This window comes from Bombina bombina, chromosome 7, assembly GCF_027579735.1.
Source record: "Bombina bombina isolate aBomBom1 chromosome 7, aBomBom1.pri, whole genome shotgun sequence".
Lineage (NCBI taxonomy): Eukaryota > Metazoa > Chordata > Amphibia > Anura > Bombinatoridae > Bombina > Bombina bombina.
In genome coordinates, this window is record NC_069505.1 from 356,227,379 (window position 1) to 356,247,583 (window position 20,205).

At 42.3% G+C, this 20,205-nt stretch overlaps 1 protein-coding gene across 2 annotated transcripts in view; it reads right to left on the reverse strand.

The window, feature by feature from the left end:
• The window catches only part of ISY1 (ISY1 splicing factor homolog), a 743,196-nt gene that overhangs the window by 495,291 nt on the left and 227,700 nt on the right, over positions 1–20,205 (reverse strand). For both annotated transcript variants that reach the window (XM_053721042.1, XM_053721043.1), the window contains exon 5: positions 14,585–14,627. In XM_053721042.1, coding sequence (XP_053577017.1) covers positions 14,585–14,627 — 43 coding nt within the window. The remainder of the gene's footprint in view (positions 1–14,584; positions 14,628–20,205) is intronic.

A 20,205-nucleotide genomic window follows, 5' to 3' on the forward strand; every position in this document is an offset into this window, starting at 1 on the left:
TTCACTGCACGCTGAGAGGAAAACCGGGCTCCAACTTGCTGCGGAGCGCATATCAACGTAGAATCTAGCACAAACTTACTTCACCACCTCCATCGGAGGCAAAGTTTGTAAAACTGAATTGTGGGTGTGGTGAGGGGTGTATTTATAGGCATTTTAAGGTTTGGGAAACTTTGCCCCTCCTGGTAGGAATGTATATCCCATACGTCACTAGCTCATGGACTCTTGCTAATTACATGAAAGAAATATTTTTTTATTGAGACAATCAGCAAATAAATACTTACAAACATAGTATCACAAGTCTACAATGGTATGCATACACATAGAAGAATGGATGATAAATCTTAAACTGTAAAGCATGAATTATTCTCTTTTAGTAAACATAAAGATAATTTTATATTTGCGGGTAAGAGCAAAAAGCGTGTTTACTCGTAATTGAGTGGAAAGTCTCAATTTTGTATAATAAATAGTATTACTAGTATAGATTTAAATGGTTATATCTATGGTTTGTGTGAAGTTGAATCATATAATCCACACTTTGTAATCTGGAATGGTTGTTGGGTATACATATAGTTCTGAATTCTAAAATATATTCGGAATCCAAGAGGTATATCAGTCCAGAGGTAGGGAGGGGGAGGGAGGGAGGCAGGGAGGGAGGGAAGGAGGGAAGGGAGGGAAGGAGGGAAGGGAGGGGGAGGGAAGGGTTACAAGTTGGGAGAGTTTCGTGATGTTAGAACTTAGTCTGGAAAAAGAGTGAGCCATGGGTGCCAAATTCTAATATGGAGGTCAGTTTTATCAAGAACCCTGAAGGAATATTGTTCCATTGAGCTAATATGTCTGGCAATGGATAGGACTTGTGTAAAAGATGGTGGTTTTTCTTTTTCCAAGTTCTGGCTATAGCCTGCTTCGTAGCGATGAAGAGGTATATTGTTAGTGCTTCCGTAGGGAAGTCAAGATTAGGGATTTGCATGTGGAGAAGGAACAAAGATAACTTTTTAATCAAAACGGATGCTTTCTAAACTTTAAGAATGAAAGTGCCCCTGTTTTTAATAGTATTTTTAAAAAGCGGGCTTTCATTCATCAAAGTTTACCTTCACTTTAAGACACAGTGAGTCCACGGATCAGCAATTACTGTTGGGAATCAATACCCAAGCTAGAGGACACAGATGATAAGGGAGGGACAAGACAGGTAACCTAAACAGAAGGCACCACTGCTTGCAGAACCTTTCTCCCCAAAAAACTCTGCCGAGGCAAAAGTATCAAATTTATAGAATTTTAGAAAAAAAAGAGTGTAAAACAGACCAAGGTCTCATTCTTGAAGAACCAATGAGCTGTAATTCTTCTCTGGAGGCTGCTGTCCAGCAGTCTCAAGCCAAACGAATAATACTTCTCAACCAGAGAGAAAGAGATGTAACAGTAGTTTTCTGACCCTTACATATTCCAGAAAAGCAAACAAACAATGCAGAAGACTGATGAAAGTCCTTCGTAGCTTGCAGATATAAATTAAGAGCCTGCACAATGTCTAAGTTGTGCAACAAACATTCTTTATGAGACGAGGGATTAGGACAGAGAAAAGGAACAACAGTTTCCTGATTAATATTTCTGTCTGAAACAACCTTAGGAAGAAAACCAAACTTGGTATGAAGAACTGCCTTATCTGAAGAAGTATGAGATAAGGAGAGTCACACTGCAAAGCTGAAAGTTTAGAAAACTTCAGAGCAGAAGAGATAGCAGTAAGAAACAAAACCTTCTAAGATAGTAAACTTAATATCTATGGAATGCAGCGGCTCAAACGGAGCCTGTTGCAAAACTTTAAAAACAAGGATAAGGCTCCAAAGTGGAGCAACAGACTTACACACAGGCCTGATTCTGACCAAGGCCTGACAAAAGGAATGCACATCTGGCACGTCCGCCAGAAGCTAATGTAGCAAAAAGATAACGCAGAAATCAGACCCCTCAGGATATTGACTGACAACCCTTCTCCAGACCTTCCTGGAGAAAAGACAAAATCCTAAGATCCTGACCTTACTCCCAGAGTAGCCCTTGGATTCACACCAATAAGGATATTTATGCCATATCTTATGGAAACGCTTTCAAGAAATTGGATTGAGATACTGAATCATGGCCACACGCTTAGAAAGCACTAAACGTACAATCTCCAAGCAGTCAGCATCAGAAATGATATAAAGAAGGAAGAGACCCTGGAGAAGGTCCTCCCTTATAAGCAGTTACAGTGTTGGAGAGGAGACTTCTTCACCAAGACTGCATACCAGATCCAGGGGCTCTCTGCTTTCCTTTCACGAGTCATTACTCGTATAAAGCAGGAAACGGGGAAAACAGCTATGCTAGCCTGAAATCCCAAGGAACCACCAGAGCATTTATCAGAGCGCCCTGATGACTTCTAGGACTAGAACCTTACCTAGAAAGTCTGGTCTTCTGACGAGACGCCGGCACCCTCAATTTGAGGTCTAAGCTGGAGAACACCTCCAAGGGAGATCCCCCTCCCCGGGAAGAAAAGTCCGTCTGCTCAGAAATTCCGCTTTCCAGTAGTCCACTTCCTGGCAACAGAATGGCAGAGAGACAGCAATTGTGAGCTTTCACCCACTAATAAATCCGAGCCACCTCTTCATGGCACAGGAACTCCAGTTCCTCCTGTTGGATGATCTTAAGAATTCCGACTGGAACCTGAAAAACTGGCTAAGGAAAAATGAGGCCAAGCCATCAGAGCATTGAAAATAGCTCTTGACTCCCGATGTCAATGAGGAGAGCAGACTCTACCCGAGTCCTAAGATCCTGCACCTTTAACAAGTCGCAAACGGCACCCCAGCCCAGAAGGTTGGCATCCGAGGTCAGAATCTCCCAGTAAAGTCTCCGAAAACATGTGCCTTGAGACAGATGTTCCTGAGATAACCACCACGTAAGAGAATCTCTTGTCGACTGATCTAGATCTAACCCCTGAGTAGATCTGCATGATTCCTGTTCCATTGTAGAGCATGCACAACTGCAGAACTCTCAATGGGACCGAATAAGGTAAACATGTCCATAGAGATGACCATTGGACCAATTACCTCCATCCATGGAGCCATGAAGGGCTAAACCTTTAACTCAAGAAGGTAAGAGAGAATCTTTGATTTTCTGATATCCGAGTCAGAAAAAAAATCCAAGACAGGGAATATTATGGTCCCTAAATCTATTGCCACAGACACCATCCATCCCGCGAAATATGGAAAAACATAATTTATGTAAGAACTTACCTGATAAATTCATTTCTTTCATATTGGCAAGAGTCCATGAGCTAGTGACGTATGGGATATACAATCCTACCAGGAAGGGCAAAGTTTCCCAAACCTCAAAATGCCTATAAATACACCTCCCACCACACCCACAATTCAGTTTAACGAATAACCAAGTAGTGAGATGATAAAAATAAGGAGTAAAAAAGTAAGAGAAACCTCTATGACTAAGCGTTCAATTTCCATACCTTCAAATTTAGCGATTTGAGATCCTGATGGAAAAACAGCTCGAGACAGGTCTGGTCTTAAAGGAAGTGGCCAAGGTTGGCAACTTGACATCCGAACAAGATCCGCAAACTAAAATCTGTGAGGCCATGCTGGTGCTATCAGAAACACATGTGATTGTTCCATTATGATCTTGGAGATCACCCTTGGAAGAAGAACTAGAGGTGGAAAAATCTAAGCAGGTTGGTATAACCAAGGAAATGCTAACATATCCACCATCTCCACCTGAGGATCCCTGGACCTGGAAAGGTACCTGGGAAGCTCTTTGTTTAGATGGGAAGCCATCAGATCTATTTTCTGTTCTCTATTCTGACGAAAGGAACAAAAACGATTAGAAGCTTTAGATTTACCCTTAGACTTTTTATCTTGGGGGAAAAAAACTCCCTTCCCCCCAGTAATGTGATTGTTCCATTATGATCTAGGAGATCACCCTTGGAAGAAGAACTAGATTCGGAAAAATGTAAGCAGGTTGGTAAAACCAAGGAAATGCTAACAAATCCACCATCTCCGCCTGAGGATCCCTGGACCTGAAAAGGTACCTGGGAAGCTCTTTGTTTATATGGGAAGCCATCAGATCTATTTCGATAAGATCCAACATCTGTACAATCTGACAAAATACATCTGGATGGAGAAACCACTCCCCTGGATGTAAAGACTGACGGCTGAGATAATCCGCATCCCAATTGTCTACACCTGGGATATGTATCGCAGAAATTAGACAGGAGTTTGATTCCGCCCAAGATATTTCTTTCATCGATAAAGGACTGCGAGTCCCACCTTGATGATTGACATATGCCACAGCTGTGATATTGTCTGTCTGAAAACGAATGAATGATTCTCTCTTTAATAGACGCCAAGCCTGAAGAGCCCTGAAAATAGCACAGAGTTCTAAAATATTGATTGGTAACCTCACCTCTTGAGGATTCCAAACTCCTTGTGCTGTCCTCTGACCCCAGACAGCTCCCTAACCTGTGAGACTTGCATCTGTTGAAATCACAGTCCAGGAAGGACGAACAAAAGAGGCCCCTTAAATAATCCGATGATGGTCTAACCACCAAGTCAGAGAGAGTAGAGTGCTGGGATTTAAGAATATCAATTGTGATAATCCGAGTATAATCCCTGCACCATTGATTCAGCATGCAAAGCTGCAGAGGTCTCTTATGAAAACGAGCAAAGGGAATCGCGTCCGATGCTGCAGTCATGAGACCTAAAACTTCCATGCACATAGCCACTGAAGGGAATGATTGAGACTGAAGGTTTAGACAGGTTGAAACCAAATTCAAATGTCTCTTGTCTGTTAAAGACAAAGTTATGGATACTGAGTCTATCTGGAAACCTAAAAAATTTTACTTTTATCTGAGGAATCAAGAAACCATTTGGTAAATTGATCCTCTAACCATGTCTTTGAAGAAACAACACAAGTTGATTTGCGTGAGATTATGCTAAATGAAAAATTTGAGCCAGTACCAAGATATCGTCCAAATAAGGAAACACCGCAATACCCTGGTCTCCGATTACAGATAGAAGGGCACCGAGAACCTATGAAAAGATTCTTAGAGCTGTCACTAGGCCAAATGGAACAGCAATAAATTGATAATAGGTAAAATAATGGATGCAGGCACTCAGGTTAAGTAAAAGTAAAACATACCTTTTATTGTGCGATTAAAACATGAGAGGTTCCCAAACAGAGGGCAGGCATAGTAGAGACAGTCTAACACGTTTCACGCCCCCTAGTGGCGCTTATTCATAGACTAGAGTATAGGGATGCACACAGGACATTTATACCCTTAATGATAAATTAATTAACCCTAGCAGTCCCAAACGGAACAACAGCAAGAGGAAAATTCTGTAAATAAAAACAACAGTACATTTAAAAACAGAGGAATGGAGAGAGGTATAAACTAACATATGAAGGTTCAAATGTGGGTGTAAGAAAATAAGTAATTGATCAACAAACTACCCTTCATGAAATTGTTAGCAAGAAATAATAACACTATTGCTGAACCTAAAAGTATCAAGGGAGTGACCACTGCAGAAATTTGGTGATATTGGTGCATAAAAGAAGGGATAAGTAAAGCACTTTTTACTATGCAACTGGTTTTTCTTTCAGGAATTAACATTGTAGTTGACAATGACTACTCGAAAGTAGGTAAAATAGAAAAAACTGAAAAAACAGTAAACTATAGCTTTGCTGATGAAACCTATTGGTAACCAATGCAAAACATTATGTGTTATAAATTAACAGGAGGTCGACAGCTGATAAATATTTTAGACAGTATATTTGGATCAAAAAATGATGAAGCTCAGATGGCAAGATAACATATATATATATATATATATATATATATATATATATATATATATGCCAGTACATTTAATTATCAATAAAGTAGCTGATATCAAACTCTTTATTCATACCAAGGGGTGCTATTGTACTTAATTTTAGAATCCAGAATAATTCCTTTTTATCTAAAACCTTATTTTGGTTTCCACCTCTTATAGGAATTCTGGCTAGATCAATCACTTGAACTGAGATATCAGCTTTATTGGAAAAATGTATGCTGTTGAAGTGGCTGGCCACGGCTGACTCCTTAACATAATTCTTAGTATCCCTAAGATGCTCCCCTATTCGCTTTCTGAGCTCCCTAGAGGTTTGTCCAATATATTGGCTTTTGCAAATATTGCAGGTGAGCAAGTAAACCACCCACTGAGTCCCACAGTTGGCATAGAATTGTATGTCAAAAGTTTGATTAGTGGTACTGGACATGAAAGTGTTTCCTCTTAATATCAACACACAAGTATTACAATTTCTACTGCCACATCTGTAATTTCCTGTGTGTCTTAACCAAGAAGGAGCTTGAGAACAAGAATGCTGGTTAATCATGCTGGGAGACAGCGTCTGAGCCAATGTTCTTGGCTTCTTTGGCACAAACCTACAATTTTTAATCAGTGGTTTGAGTATCTCGTCACCAGATAAAAGATGTAGATGTTTTTTTAGTATTTTGACAATTTGATCATATTGTGAAGTGAACTCAGTGGTGAATACTATTGACTCATGGGCGCTATTCTCATTGTGTGCTGTTGGCATTCTCTTTACTAAATTTACATCAGATCTTTTAATTTGTTCACGGCACTTGGATAGGGAACTTCTGCTATACCCTCTATTGACTAACCTATTTTCCAAATCTTTTGCTTGTTGGTCATAAATGTCATCTGATTTGATATTTCTCCTAAGGCGGATAAACTGCCCTTTTGGAATAGCTTGGATGAGATTTCTGGGGTGTTGGGATTTGGCGTGTTTCCCGCGGTCGGTTTCCTATATGTTTTGGTGCATATTTGGTTATTGATTATTTGTAAAGTTAGGTCCAAAAAGTCTATCTGAGTACCACTAAAAGTGCCAGTGAATTTCAGTCCCATTTGGTTGTCATTGAGATAATTCAAGAACTTACTGTGTGAGGAATCATTCCACGGTCTTTTGATTATAAAGATAAGATCGTCTATATACCGTGAATAAAAAACGGTGTCCTCACACCATGGGTTCAAAGAATCAAAAACATGCATAAGTTCCCATCTAGCCACATAAAGATTGGCCAGCGAGGGGGCAAATTTTGCCCCCATCGCTGTGCCACACATTTGTCTAAAGAATTCATGATTGAACATGAAGAAATTGTGTGACAATAGGTATCTTAAAACATCATCTAACTTCAAATCTTTGGCCAGAAAGGTTTCCACTACACGTACTCCTAAATCTTGGGGTATACAAATGTATAATGATGAAATGTCCACTACTATCCACGTATAGTCTTGTTGCCATTTGATTTGCTCCAACTTGGACAGTAAGTGTGAACTATCCTCCAGGTAGCTCAACTGTCCCCTGGCAATGGGTTGGAGGATGGAATCAATCCAAGCTCCCATGGGCTCAAACAAGGAGCCAATGATGGAGACAATTGGTCTACCTGGAGGATGTTCAATATTTTTATGTACTTTAGGTACATGGTAGAAGATTGGTGTAATGGGGTTCTGTGGTACCAGCGTATTTAAATCATTTGGAGTGAGAATGCCCAAGGCGATACCTTCTTGTACTAACAAAGTTAGTTCTTTTTTTAAAGAAACAGTTGGGTTAACAGATAGCTTCTGATATGTGCTGTCATCATATAGCTATCTATGGGCTTCTTGTAAATAATCGCATTTGTCCATAATTACAATGCTGCCGCCCTTATCAGAGTTTTTTATCACTATGTCATGGTTGTTTTTTAAAGATTTGATAGCCATGCGTTCCTTATATGTAAGATTAGGGGCGGCAGCATTGTAACCTGTATTGGCCTCTAAGGACAAGATGTCATCCTGAACTGCCTTTTGGAAGGCGTTCAGAATGGCCCCTCTATGTTGAATAGGATAAAAGTCAGAACCAGTCTTAATGGGTCTTTGTAATTTGTGTGGAGTACAGTCAACTGTGTCCCTATGTAGGTCTTTAAGGGTAGCTAAAGCACAGGCATCATGGAAAGACAAATAAGATGCAGAATTCAAATCAACAATGCTGTCTGGGTCAGCATTGGCAGGATGCTCTAGTTCGTCTGTATTTAAAGAGAAAAACCTTTTTAGGGTAAGCTTCCTGACGAACTTATTAACGTCCAGCAATGTACTGAAACCAGAAAACTTATTTACTGGAGCAAAACCCAAGCCTTTAGAGAACACAGATTTTTCTGATGCATCAAGATTATACTTTGAAATATTTATGATGCTAAAGTTTTCAAAGGAAGTATCTATGTTAGTGTTTAGTGTCCTTTTTACTTCTTCTTTGATTTTTCTTTGCCTCCTTTTTCTCCATTTGCGTTTCCTTCTCTTTCTAGTTTTGCTGTCTTGCGTGTTTTGGGACGCGCTACTGGCTAGCATTCCCCCGACTCTTCCCCCGATTGATAATGCTTGTCTAGAAAAGAGAATCTCAGAAATCGATAGTGGTCTGGATGAATCGGAATGTAAAGATATATATTATTTAATGACCTTGCTGGACAAAAGGCAGAATAGTCCTTATAGTCACCATCTTGAAAGTTGGGACCGTTACAAATTGATTCAAAAATGTCAGATCCAGAACTGGTCTGAATGAATTTTCCTTTTTCGGGACAATGAATAGATTTAAATAAAAACCCAGACCCTGTTCCAGTAGTGGAACTGGTACAATTACACCTGAAAGCTCCAGATCTGAAACACACTTCAGAAAGGCCTGAGCTTTTACAGGATTTGTTGGAACGTGAGAGAGAAAAAATCTTTTCACAGGAGGTCTTATTCTGAAACCTACTCGATACCCCTGAGAGACAATATTCTGAATCCAATGATTTTGAACGGAACCTGCCCAAACGTCTTGAAATAATTTCAGTCTGTCCCCCACCAGTAGAACTGGATTGAGGCCCACACCTTCATGTAGTCTTGGGGGCTGGCTTTGGTTTCTTATAAAGCTTGGATTTATTCCAACTCGAAGATGGCTTCCAATTGGAGCTAGAGTCCTTAGGGGAAGGAGTGTTTTTTCTGTTCTCTATTCGGACGAAAGGAACGAAACCGATTAGAAGCTTTAGATTTACCCTTAGACTTTTTATCTTGGGGCAAAAAAAACTCCCTTCCCCCCAGTAATAGTGGAAATAATAGAATCCAACTGAGAACCAAATAAATTATTACCCTGGAATGATAGAGATAGTAACCTAGATTTAGATACCATGTCAGCATTCCATGACTTGAGCCATAAAGCTCTTCTAGCTAAAATAGCCAAAGACATAGATTTAACATCAATCTTGATGATATCAAAAATAGCATCATAGATAAAATGATTAGCATGTTGAAGCAAACAAACAATGCTATACAAATCAGGATCTTTTTCCTGTTGTGCTAAGTCATACAACCAAAAAGTTGATGCAGTCACAACATCAGCCATAGAAATGACAGGTCTGAGAATATAGCCAGAATGTAAATAAGCTTTCCTTAGATAAGATTCAATTTTCCTATCTAAAGGAAACTTAAAAGAAGTACTATCTTCCATAGAAATAGAAGTACACTTGGCAAGAGTAGAAATAGCCCCATCAACCTTAGGGACTTTTTCCCAAAACTCTAATTTAGCCACTGGCAAAGGATACAACCTTTTAAACCTTGAAGAAGAAACAAAAGAAGTACCAGGCGTAGACCATTCCTTAGCAATCACATCAGAAATAGCATCAGGAACAGGGAAAACCTCAGGAGTACTCACAGGAGGTTTATAGACAGAATTTAAACGTTTACTGGATTTGTTATCAAGAGGACCAGACTCCTCAATATCCAAAGTAATCAACCCTTCTTTCAACAAAGAACGAATATATTCAATCTTAAAAAGATAAGTTGATTTATCAATGTCAATGTCTGAAGTAGGCTCTTCTGAGTCAGAGAGATCCTCATCAGAGGTGGATATATCAGTATGTTGTTGGTCATTACAAAATTCATCAACATTATGAGAAGTTTTAAAAGACCTTTTATGTTTATTAGAAGGCGGAATAGCAGACATAGCCTTCTGTATTGCATCAGCAATATAATTTTACATATCAACAGGGATATCATGTACTTTAGATGTTGAGGGAACAACAGATACTGTACTAGGACTAATATAAACTTTTTCGGCATGCAAAAGCTTATCATGACAACTGTTACATACTATAACTGGAGATATAATCTCCGCTAGCTTACAACAGATACACTTAGTTTTGGTAGAACTGTGTTCAGGCAGCATGGTTCCTACAGCAGCTTCTGAGACAGAATTAGATTGAGACATATTGTAAAATGTAAAAGAAAAAACAACATTTAAACAAAAATATCTTATTTCCACATATAGCAGTTTCAGGAATGGGGAAAAAATACTAAATTTGGCAAAAAAGCAAAAAGCATAGCCCTCTGAGCATGAAGAAAGCAAGGAGCATATAGGAAGTGAGGTAAAATAAAACTAAATTTTTTTGGGGCCAAGTATGACGCACGACGCAAAAGGAAGTATAAAAACAATTTTGCCGCCAACAAGCATCCGGAAATGACGCAACTCGCGTTATAACAGACACAACTTCGCGCCAAACAACCTGGCATCAACTACGACGCAGGAAATGACGAACTTGCGTCATCATAGACATTTGCGCCAAAAACTTCTCGCGCCAAGAATGACGCAATAAATAACAGCACTTTGCGCCCTCTCGAGCCTAAATTACCCGTAATATTTTAGAAGAAAAACAAGTCAAATTGGAGACTATACCCCAGGTAAGAAAACTTTTTCCTAAAACATGATTCCCATACTGAAACTGCCAGACTGCAAAGGGAAATACACACAGACCTGACTCATGGCAAATAAGTAAATACATATATTTAGAACTTTATATAAATACATAAAGCGCCAACCATAGCTGAGAGTGTCTTAACGAATGATACATAATTACCGAAAGACACCCATCCACATATAGCAGATAGCCAAACCAGTACTAAAAACTATCAGCAGGGGTAATGGTATAAGAGTATATCGTCAATCTGAAAATGGAGGTAGATGAATCCCTACGACCGATAACAGAGAACCCTTGAAAAGATTTTCCGTGAGAAAAACCATAAAAATCAATAGACACTGTACTCTGAGAGGAATTGGGCTTCAGAATGCTTAGAAGGGCTTATCATAGAAGAAATCATAAAAATCAAGCACAAACTTACTTCACCACCTCCATAGGAGGCAAAGTTTGTAAAACTGAATTGTGGGTGTGGTGGGAGGTATATTTATAGGCATTTTGAGGTTTGGGAAACCTCAAAAAAAATGGGATTGTATATCCCATATGTGACTAGCTCATGGACTCTTGCCAATTACATGAAAGAAAGACAACAAAATCTCTGAATGAGAGTTTGTCTATTAACTTTAAGGCACCGGAAACAAAATGTATCCAGAAAGGGCGCCCCTGTAATTCCTCGAAGAACTGATCACTGCCCAGAGGGATACAAAATCAGGGAATCGAGTCAATTCAGAAAATAAATTCTCAAGAACTTGAAGATATGCGTCCTCTTGGTCTATGGAAGAAAGGAACTGACCCTCCTAGACCAGGGAAAAAGGAAAACTAAAGATTCCAAAGTCAGAGAACGGTACCCTGAAAAAAAACTTGCAGAGACACTTTAGTCCAAACGCAAGTCAAAACTGCTTCTCTCTAATCTGACTGCAGATAACATGAGGGGCGGAACTTGCCTCAGAAAGGAAGGTATTAGTAACTACTGAGATGCAAAGACCACAGACTAACTGGGACATCTCATAACCATGCTTTAAGAAAAAAAGCGAAATTAAGCCCCCCACAAGTCCTTGATCGGGGCAAGCCCTTGATGCTGAATTAAACTCAGCAGCAGGACTTAACTCTGACATCCTTAAGGTCTATGTAGAAAAACCTTTCCAGAAACATTTCTGTCAGACCAGAACTAAACAAGGTCTCACCCTTGTAAGAAGCGTCAGAAGCTTTGTCTTGGAGAAAATCCATTCAAGACATGATCTACAACTCCCAGAGGATAGCACAGCGAAGCCAAGCATCTTGGCTTCCAGAGCAACAGAAGGGAGAATTAGGAAGCTTAAAGGGACCCTGAACCCAATTTTTTTCTTTTGTGACTCAGATAGAGCATGCAATTTTAAGCAACTTTCTAATTTACTCCTATTATCAATTTTTCTTTGTTCTCTTGCTTTCTTTATTTGAAAAAGAAGGCATCTAAGCCAAGGAGCCAATTTTTGGTTCAGCACCCTGGACAGCATTTAGCCACCAATCAGCAAGGACAACCCAGGTTGTGAACTAAAAATGGGTCAGCTTCTAAACTTACATTCTTGCTTTTCAAATAAAGATAGCAAGAGAATGAAGAAAAATTGATAATTGGAGCATCACAGGCACTCACCCCTGACCCAATCCCATCATTTAAATCACGCTATTGCTTGAACGATTGAATGATTTAAATTTTTACTCATTTGACAAATGAGTCCCAACAGGAAAGGATTATGGGGACAGTGTAGTCAAAATTAAACTTTAATTATTCAGATAGGGCATTAAAATTTAAACAACCTTCCAATTTGCTTTTATCATCAAATTTGCTTTGCTCTCTTGGTATTCTTTGTTGAAAGTTAAACCTAGGTAGACTCATATGCTAATTTGTAAGCCCTTGAAGACCGCCTCTTATAGCTCTGCATTTTTACAGGGTGTTTTTTAGCACTAGTTCATGTGTTCCATATAAATAACATAAGGTTTGCAAGAGAAGGACCTGTCAATTATCCCAAATCTCTGAGGTGGAGGAAAGTTTAAAGAGCAGTCGAATGACCGATGTGTCTTACAGGCTCGCTCATACAAGGGCTCCATAAAATGCACAGTGTACGATTATAGGAAGTGTATTGCAAAAGTGAATTCACTTGATCGGGAAGGGGCATATAATCAATAGTCTACATTACCTAATAAGAAATCCACCCCTAATGATGTACTTTCTTTCTACACATAAGCAGTTTAAAATCCAGTGTTTGGTGGGGAGGGGGGGAGGGTTGAAAGGGACATTAAAGTCAAAATTAAACATAAATAGATTGAAAAGAGCATGACAATTTAAGCAACTATCCATTAACATATATTATCAATTTTGCTTAGTTCATTTCCTGTCCTCGACTAAGGACTATTTGGCAGCAGTGTTTGCAATACTATTTATAGCATGTTATACATAGTTGCAAAAACTAGTGCTTGCTTCTAAATGCCAAGCCTACCTAACTTTTCTTTTCAAAAAGGATACCAATAGAACAAAAACTATTTTGATAACAGAAATGGAAGAATCCCTAAATCCATTATATCAGTTGTAACGGTGACAGGGCGTGACCGGTCCCTAACTTGCGATCCAGACATGTCCCACTATGTGTACCTTCTTCTCCGCAACCCCAGACAACCACCTGAACTGTCGGGTCTGCTACCAGATCAATCATTACTAAGATACTAAGATTGGGCTCAAGCCAGTAGGCTATATCTCCCCCAGCTGGGCTTGTCTCTGTGGACTACCAGGCAGGTATCAATCTCGCTGATTTGCTACTTCTTCCAGGCCAGTAATTAATCCTTTACCTGCAGTGACTTTAAAAAAAGACACTTAGGCTTTCAGTAGAGCTCTTAATTTACAGGTCCACAAACCCTGTAATAGACCTCCCCTACAGGGAAAAAAGTAAAAAAATCAGAGCATTAACCAATTCTCACAGTAATCCCTGAAAGATCCAGGCAACACCAACTGTTTTAAACAGAAACTACTAACTATGCTTTAATTAACCCAGGACTAGCCATTAAGAACAAACCATTAAACTTATGGTGACATACTCCACATAAAGCATAAACCTCCAAAAATCATTTAGGTAACAACATAATAATAAAATATAACTTTGCCGCCAAAAGGATGGAGGATTCAGGAGGTTATAGACAGTAAAAGTAATAGCTATCCATTTGCATTGTCACCCTATGCAAAATATATGCAAATTAGTCATTTTTCTCCTGTACATATTTTGCTGATGACCTTGCAACCAATAGAGGGTGCTGTGCTATACAATGCCCTGGTTCAACCAATAGAGGGTGCTGTGTTATACACTGTCCTGTGGATGATTCAACCAATAGAAGGCGCTGTGCCACACAAGGTCCCTATGGATTGTTGTACTTCTGTCACATCTATAAATCAGATGTCTTTTCTACTATAGATTTTACTATCTTACTATGTTGTCTCCTTCCAAGAACTGTGGTATGTTTGTTGGGGTTTATTTTTGCACAATTAGCACAATCCCTACCAGGACGCATCTTTTATAAAATGCCTCTGTGAGGACTAATGAGCCCCTATTACTGGGGCAACACAAATACAAACATCAGACTTTTTCGTACATGTTAACTTCAATATGAGAAGGCCTGTTTATATTTTTCAGCAAAATTACTATAATTTTTTACATATTTCTTCAAAATGTTAATATCACAGAATATTTATTGCACCTCAATAAAGGAGTTTTGTTACAGTAAGTTATAACATCATTCATATTCACATATACTATGCTAGATATTACCTCTTACCATTTTGGATCTGTGCCACTTTCTTTGATATTTCACCGATTATCTGTTTGAATTAAAAAAAGGAAATATTTAGCCTTATTTATACTTATTTATACTTGAAAACATCTTGCACGCTTATCTGCATGCCACAAATAAACACCAAAATAAAAGCATATAACAGTTTATTTCATGTTATTTTTTTCTTCCTACAAAGCATGGAATCTTCAGATATGTGATATCCTAATTACATTTATCCACAGAGAAATGGCTTGAGCAGGTTATACCTTTTAAAAATGTTTTTCTGACTATAAAAAAACATGCAATCTCTCACTGGAAAGAGGACTGGATCTTCGCAACTCAGGGGTCGATCACAATCTATTGGCAGAGGCTTTTCTGGCCAAAAAGACCGCTTTTCGGTTCAACATGCTCATACCACCATTTCAAGACCAGTTTTGAGTCTTTCAAGTCAACAAATCAAGACAATTGAAAAAATCACCAGAATGACATTTTGAACATCTTTGCAAGTATTCCAAGATTAGTTGGAAAAGGAAATTTATGCTTACCTGATAAATGTATTTCTTCTATGATATGATGAGTCCACGAATTTCATCCTTACTTGTGGGATATTAACCTCCTGCTAACAGAAAGTGGCAAAGAGCACCACAGCAGAGCTGCATCTATCAGTTCGGCCTGAGGATCCCTTGACCTGGATCCGTATCTTGGAAGCTTGGCATTCTGACGAGACGCCATCAGATCCAACTCCGGTCTGCCCCATCTGAGGATCAGAGTGGCAAAGACCTCCGGATGGAGTTCCCACTCCCCCGGATGAAACGTCTGTCTGCTTAAAAAGTCCGCTTCCCAGTTGTCCACTCCTGGGATGTAGATTGCTGATAGATAACAAGAGTGGACCTCCGCCCACCGAATTATCTTGGATACTTCTGTCATCGCTAAGGAACTCCTTGTTCCCCCCTGATGATTGATGTAAGCCACAGTGGTGATGTCGTCCGACTGAAAGCAAATTAATTTGGACGAAACCAACTGACGCCACGCTTGAAGCGCATTGAATATTGCTCTCAATTCCAGAATATTGATTGGAAGAAGTGACTCCGGCTGAGTCCACACACCCTGAGCCTTCAGGGAATTCCAGACTGCACCCCAACCTAGAAGGCTGGCGTCCGTCGTCACTATCACCCATGAGGGCCTGCAAAAGCACGTCCCTTGGGACAGATGATCCTGAGACAACCACCAAAGAAGAGAGTCTCTTGTCTCCTGATCCAGATTTATCTGAGGAGACAAATTTGCATAATCTCCATTCCACTGTCTGAGCATGCTCAGCTGTAGTGACCTGAGATGAAAATGAGCAAACGGAATGATGTCCATTGCCGCCACCATTAATCCAATTACCTCCATGCACTGGGCCACTGATGGCCGAGGATTGGACTGAAGGGTTCGGCATGTATTCAGAATCTTTAACTTTCTGACCTCTATCAAGAAAATGGATATGGAATCTATTAGTGTTCCCAGGAAGGCAACCTTGGTCTGTGGAATTAATGAACTCTTTTCTAAATTCACCTTCCACCCGTGAGTCCTCAGAAAGGACAGAACCATGTCTGTATGCGACTTTGTCAGATGGTAAGACGACGCCTGGATCAGAATATCGTCCAGATAAGGCGCCACTGCAATATCCCGCGGCCTGAGAACCGCCAAAAGGGACCCTAAAACCTTTGTGAAGATCCTGGGTGCTGTGGCCAACCCGAAGGTAAGAGCCACTAACTGAAAATGTTTGTCCAGGAAGGCAAACCATAGGAACTGATGATGATCCTTGTGGATAGGGATATGCATCCTTCAAGTCCACGGTAGTCATATATTGACCCTCCTGGATCAATGGCAGAATTGTTCGAATAGTCTCCATTTTGAAGGATGGGACTCTGAGAAACTTGTTTAGACTCTTGAGATCTAAAATGGGTCTGAACGTTCCTTCTTTTTTGGGAACCACGAAAAGATTTGAGTAAAACCCCTGTCCCTGTTCTAATCTTGGAACGGGACAAATTACTCCTATAGTAGAGAGGTCTTTTGCACAACGTAAGAACGCCTCTCTTTTTGTCAGGTTTGCAGACAATCGTGAAAGAAGGAACCTCCCCCTTGGGAGAGAACTGTTGAACTCCAACTGATACCCTTGGGACACGATCTCCAGTGTCCAAGGATCCTGAACATCTCTTACCCAAGCCTGGGCAAAGAAAGAGAGTCTGCACCCTACTAGATCCGGTCCCGGATTGGGGGCCACCCCTTCATGCTGTCTTGGTAGCAGCAGCGGGCTTCTTGGGTTGTTTACCTTTGTTCCAAGTCTGGTTGGGTCTCCAGACAGATTTGGCCTGAGCAAAATTTCCTTCCTGCTTGGCGGAGGAAGAAGAAGAAGAGGGGACTCCTCTAAAGCTCCGAAAGGAGCGAAAATTATTTTGTTTACCCCTCAGTTTAGTTGTTTTATCCTGAGGTAGGAGATGACCCTTACCTCCCGTAATGTCAGAAATGATTTCTTTCAAGTGAGGCCCCAATAGGGTCTTTCCTTTGAAAGGAATAGCCAAAAGCTTTGACTTAGATGACACATCTGCAGACCAAGATTTTGACCATAACGCTCTACGCGCTAAAATGGCAAATCCGGCATTCTTAGCCGCCAATTTGGCAATCTAAAAGGTGGTATCCTATATAATAAATGGCCAAGTATGTTTGTCCGATGCAGTCATGTGCAGTAGAGACTGCACATGTCAAACATACCTGGCCGTTTGGATCCTGACACTTAGCACAGAGCAAGGCTGAAGCGGAGTGTCAGGGGGCGTGGCCGACAGGAGCATTGCGATGGGGGCGTGACCGGGCACGGTGAAAGGGCATGACCGGACGCGGTGAGGGGTGTGGTCGGGTGCGAGAGGGCGTGACCGGATGCAGCGAGGGGCATGGCCGGACGGGTGTCGCCGCGATGGGGCGTGGCCGGAAAGGTGCCGCGATGGGGGCGTGGTCAGAGAGTCAAAGGGTTTGAAAGACAGAGCCAGAGAGGGAGCAAGAGAGGGGGGAGAGCAAAAGAAAGGGGGGAGAAGGGCCAAAGAGGGGGGGAGAAGGGCCAAAGAGGGGGGAGAGAGAGCCAGAAAGAGGGGCGAGAGAGCCAAAGAGGGGGGGGTAGAGGGGCCAAAGAGGGGGGGGGGGAGAGGGGCCAAAGAGGGGGGGGAGAGGGGCCAAAGAGGGGGGGGGAGAGGGGCCAAAGAGGGGGGGGGGGAGAGGGGCCAAAGAGGGGGGAGGGGCCAAAGAGGGGGAGGGGCCAAAGAGGGGGGAGAAGAGCCAAAGAGGGGGGGGAAAAGGGCCAAAGAGGGCGGAGAGAGCCAAAGAGAGGGGGGAGAGGGCCAAAGAGGGGGGAGAGGGCCAAAGAGAGGGTGAGAGAGCCAAAAAAGAGGGGGGACAGAGAGCCAAAAAAGAGGGGGGACAAAGAGCCAAAAAAGAGGGGGGACAAAGAGCCAAATAGAGGGGAGAGAGAGAGCCAAAGAGGGGAGAGAGAGAGCCAAAGAGGGGAGAGAGAGAGCCAAAGAGGGGAGAGAGAGAGCCAAAGAGGGGAGAGAGAGAGCCAAAGAGGGGAGAGAGAGAGCCAAAGAGGTGGGAGAGAGAGCCAAAGAGGTGGGAGAGAGAGCCAAAGAGGTGGGAGAGAGAGCCAAAGAAGGGGGAGAGAGAGCCAAAGAGGGGGGAGAGAGAGAGCCAAAGAGGGGGGAGAGAGAGAGCCAAAGAGGGGGGAGAGAGAGAGCCAAAGAGGGGGGAGAGAGAGAGCCAAAGAGGGGGGAGAGAGAGAGCCAAAGAGGAAAGAGAGCCAAAGAGGAGAGAGAGCCAAAGAGGGGGGAAAGAGAGCAAAAGATGGGGGAGAGAGAGAAAAAGAGGGGGGAGAGAGAGAAAAAGAGGGGGGAGAGAGAGAAAAAGAGGGGGGAGAGAGAGAAAAAGAAAGGCGGGAGAGAGCCAAAGAGGGGGGATAGAGAACAAAAGAGGGGGCAGAGAGAGCAAAAGAAAGGCGGGAGAGAGAGAGCAAAAGAGGGGGGAGAGAGCCAAATAGGGGGGGGGAGAGAGCAAAAGAGGAAAGAGAGCCAAAGAGGAGAGAGAGCAAAAGAGGGGAGAGAGCCAAAGAGGGGGGAAAGAGAGCAAAAGAGGGGGGAGCGAGAGCAAAAGAGGTGGGAGCGAAAGAAAAGAAAGGGTGGAGAGAGCCAAAGAGGGGGGAGAGAGAGAGCAAAAGAGGAAAGAGAGCCAAAGAGGAGAGAGCGCAAAAGAGGGGAGAGAGCCAAAGAGGGAGGAAAGAAAGCAAAAGAGGAGGGAGCGAGAGCAAAAGAAAGGGTGGAGAGAGCCAAAGAGGGGGGAGAGAGAACAAAAGAGGGGGGAGAGAGAACAAAAGAAAGGGGGGGAGAGAGCCAAAGAGGGAGGAGAGAGAACAAAAGAGGGGGCAGAGAGAGCAAAAGAAAGGGGGGAGAGAGCCAAAGAGGGGGAAGAGAGAACAAAAGAGCAGGGAGAGAGAACAAAAGAGGGGGCAGAGAGAGCAAAAGAGGGGGCAGAGAGAGCAAAAGAGGGGGCAGAGAGAGCAAAAGAGGGGGCAGAGAGAGCAAAAGAGGGGGCAGAGAGAGCAAAAGAGGGGGCAGAGAGAGCAAAAGAGGGGGCAGAGAGAGCCAAAGAGGGGGGAGAGAGCCAAAAAGAGAGGTGAGAGAGAGACAAAGAGGGGGGAGAGAGACAAATAGAGGGGGGGGAGAGCCAAAGAGGAGAGAGAGCCAAAGAGGGGGGAGAGAGAGCAAAAGAGGGGGAAAGAGAGCAAAAGAGGGGGAAAGAGAGCAAAGAGGGGGGGAAAGAGAGCAAAAGAAAGGGTGTAGAGAGCCAAAGAGGGGGGAGAGAGAGAGCAAAAGAGGAAAGAGAGCCAAAGAGGAGAGAGCGCAAAAGAGGGGAGAGAGCCAAAGAGGGAGGAAAGAAAGCAAAAGAGGGGGGAGCGAGAGCAAAAGAAAGGGTGGAGAGAGCCAAAGAGGGGGGAGAGAGAACAAAAGAGGGGGCAGAGAGAGCAAAAGAAAGGGGGGAGAGAGCCAAAGAGGGGGGAGAGAGAACAAAAGAGGGGGCAGAGAGAGCAAAAGAAAGAGGGGAGAGAGCCAAAGAGGGGGAAGAGAGAACAAAAGAGGGGGGGAGAGAGCAAAAGAGGGGGGGAGAGAGCAAAAGAGGGGGGGAGAGAGCAAAAGAGGGGGGGGAGAGAGCAAAAGAGGGGGGAGAGAGCCAAAGAGGGGGGAGAGAGCAAAAGAGGGGGGAGAGAGCAAAAGAGGGAGGAGAGAGCAAAAACATAATTTATGCTTACCTGATAAATTTATTTATCTTGTAGTGTATCCAGTTCACGGATCATCCATTACTTGTGGGATATTCTCCTTCCCAACAGGAAGTTGCAAGAGGATCACCCACAGCAGAGCTGCTATATAGCTCCTCCCCTCACTGCCATATCCAGTCATTCGACCGAAACAAGCCGAGAAAGGAGAAACCATAGGGTGCAGTGGTGACTGTAGTTTAATTAAAATTTAGACCTGCCTTAAAAAGGACAGGGCGGGCCGTGGACTGGATACACTACAAGAGAAATAAATTTATCAGGTAAGCATAAA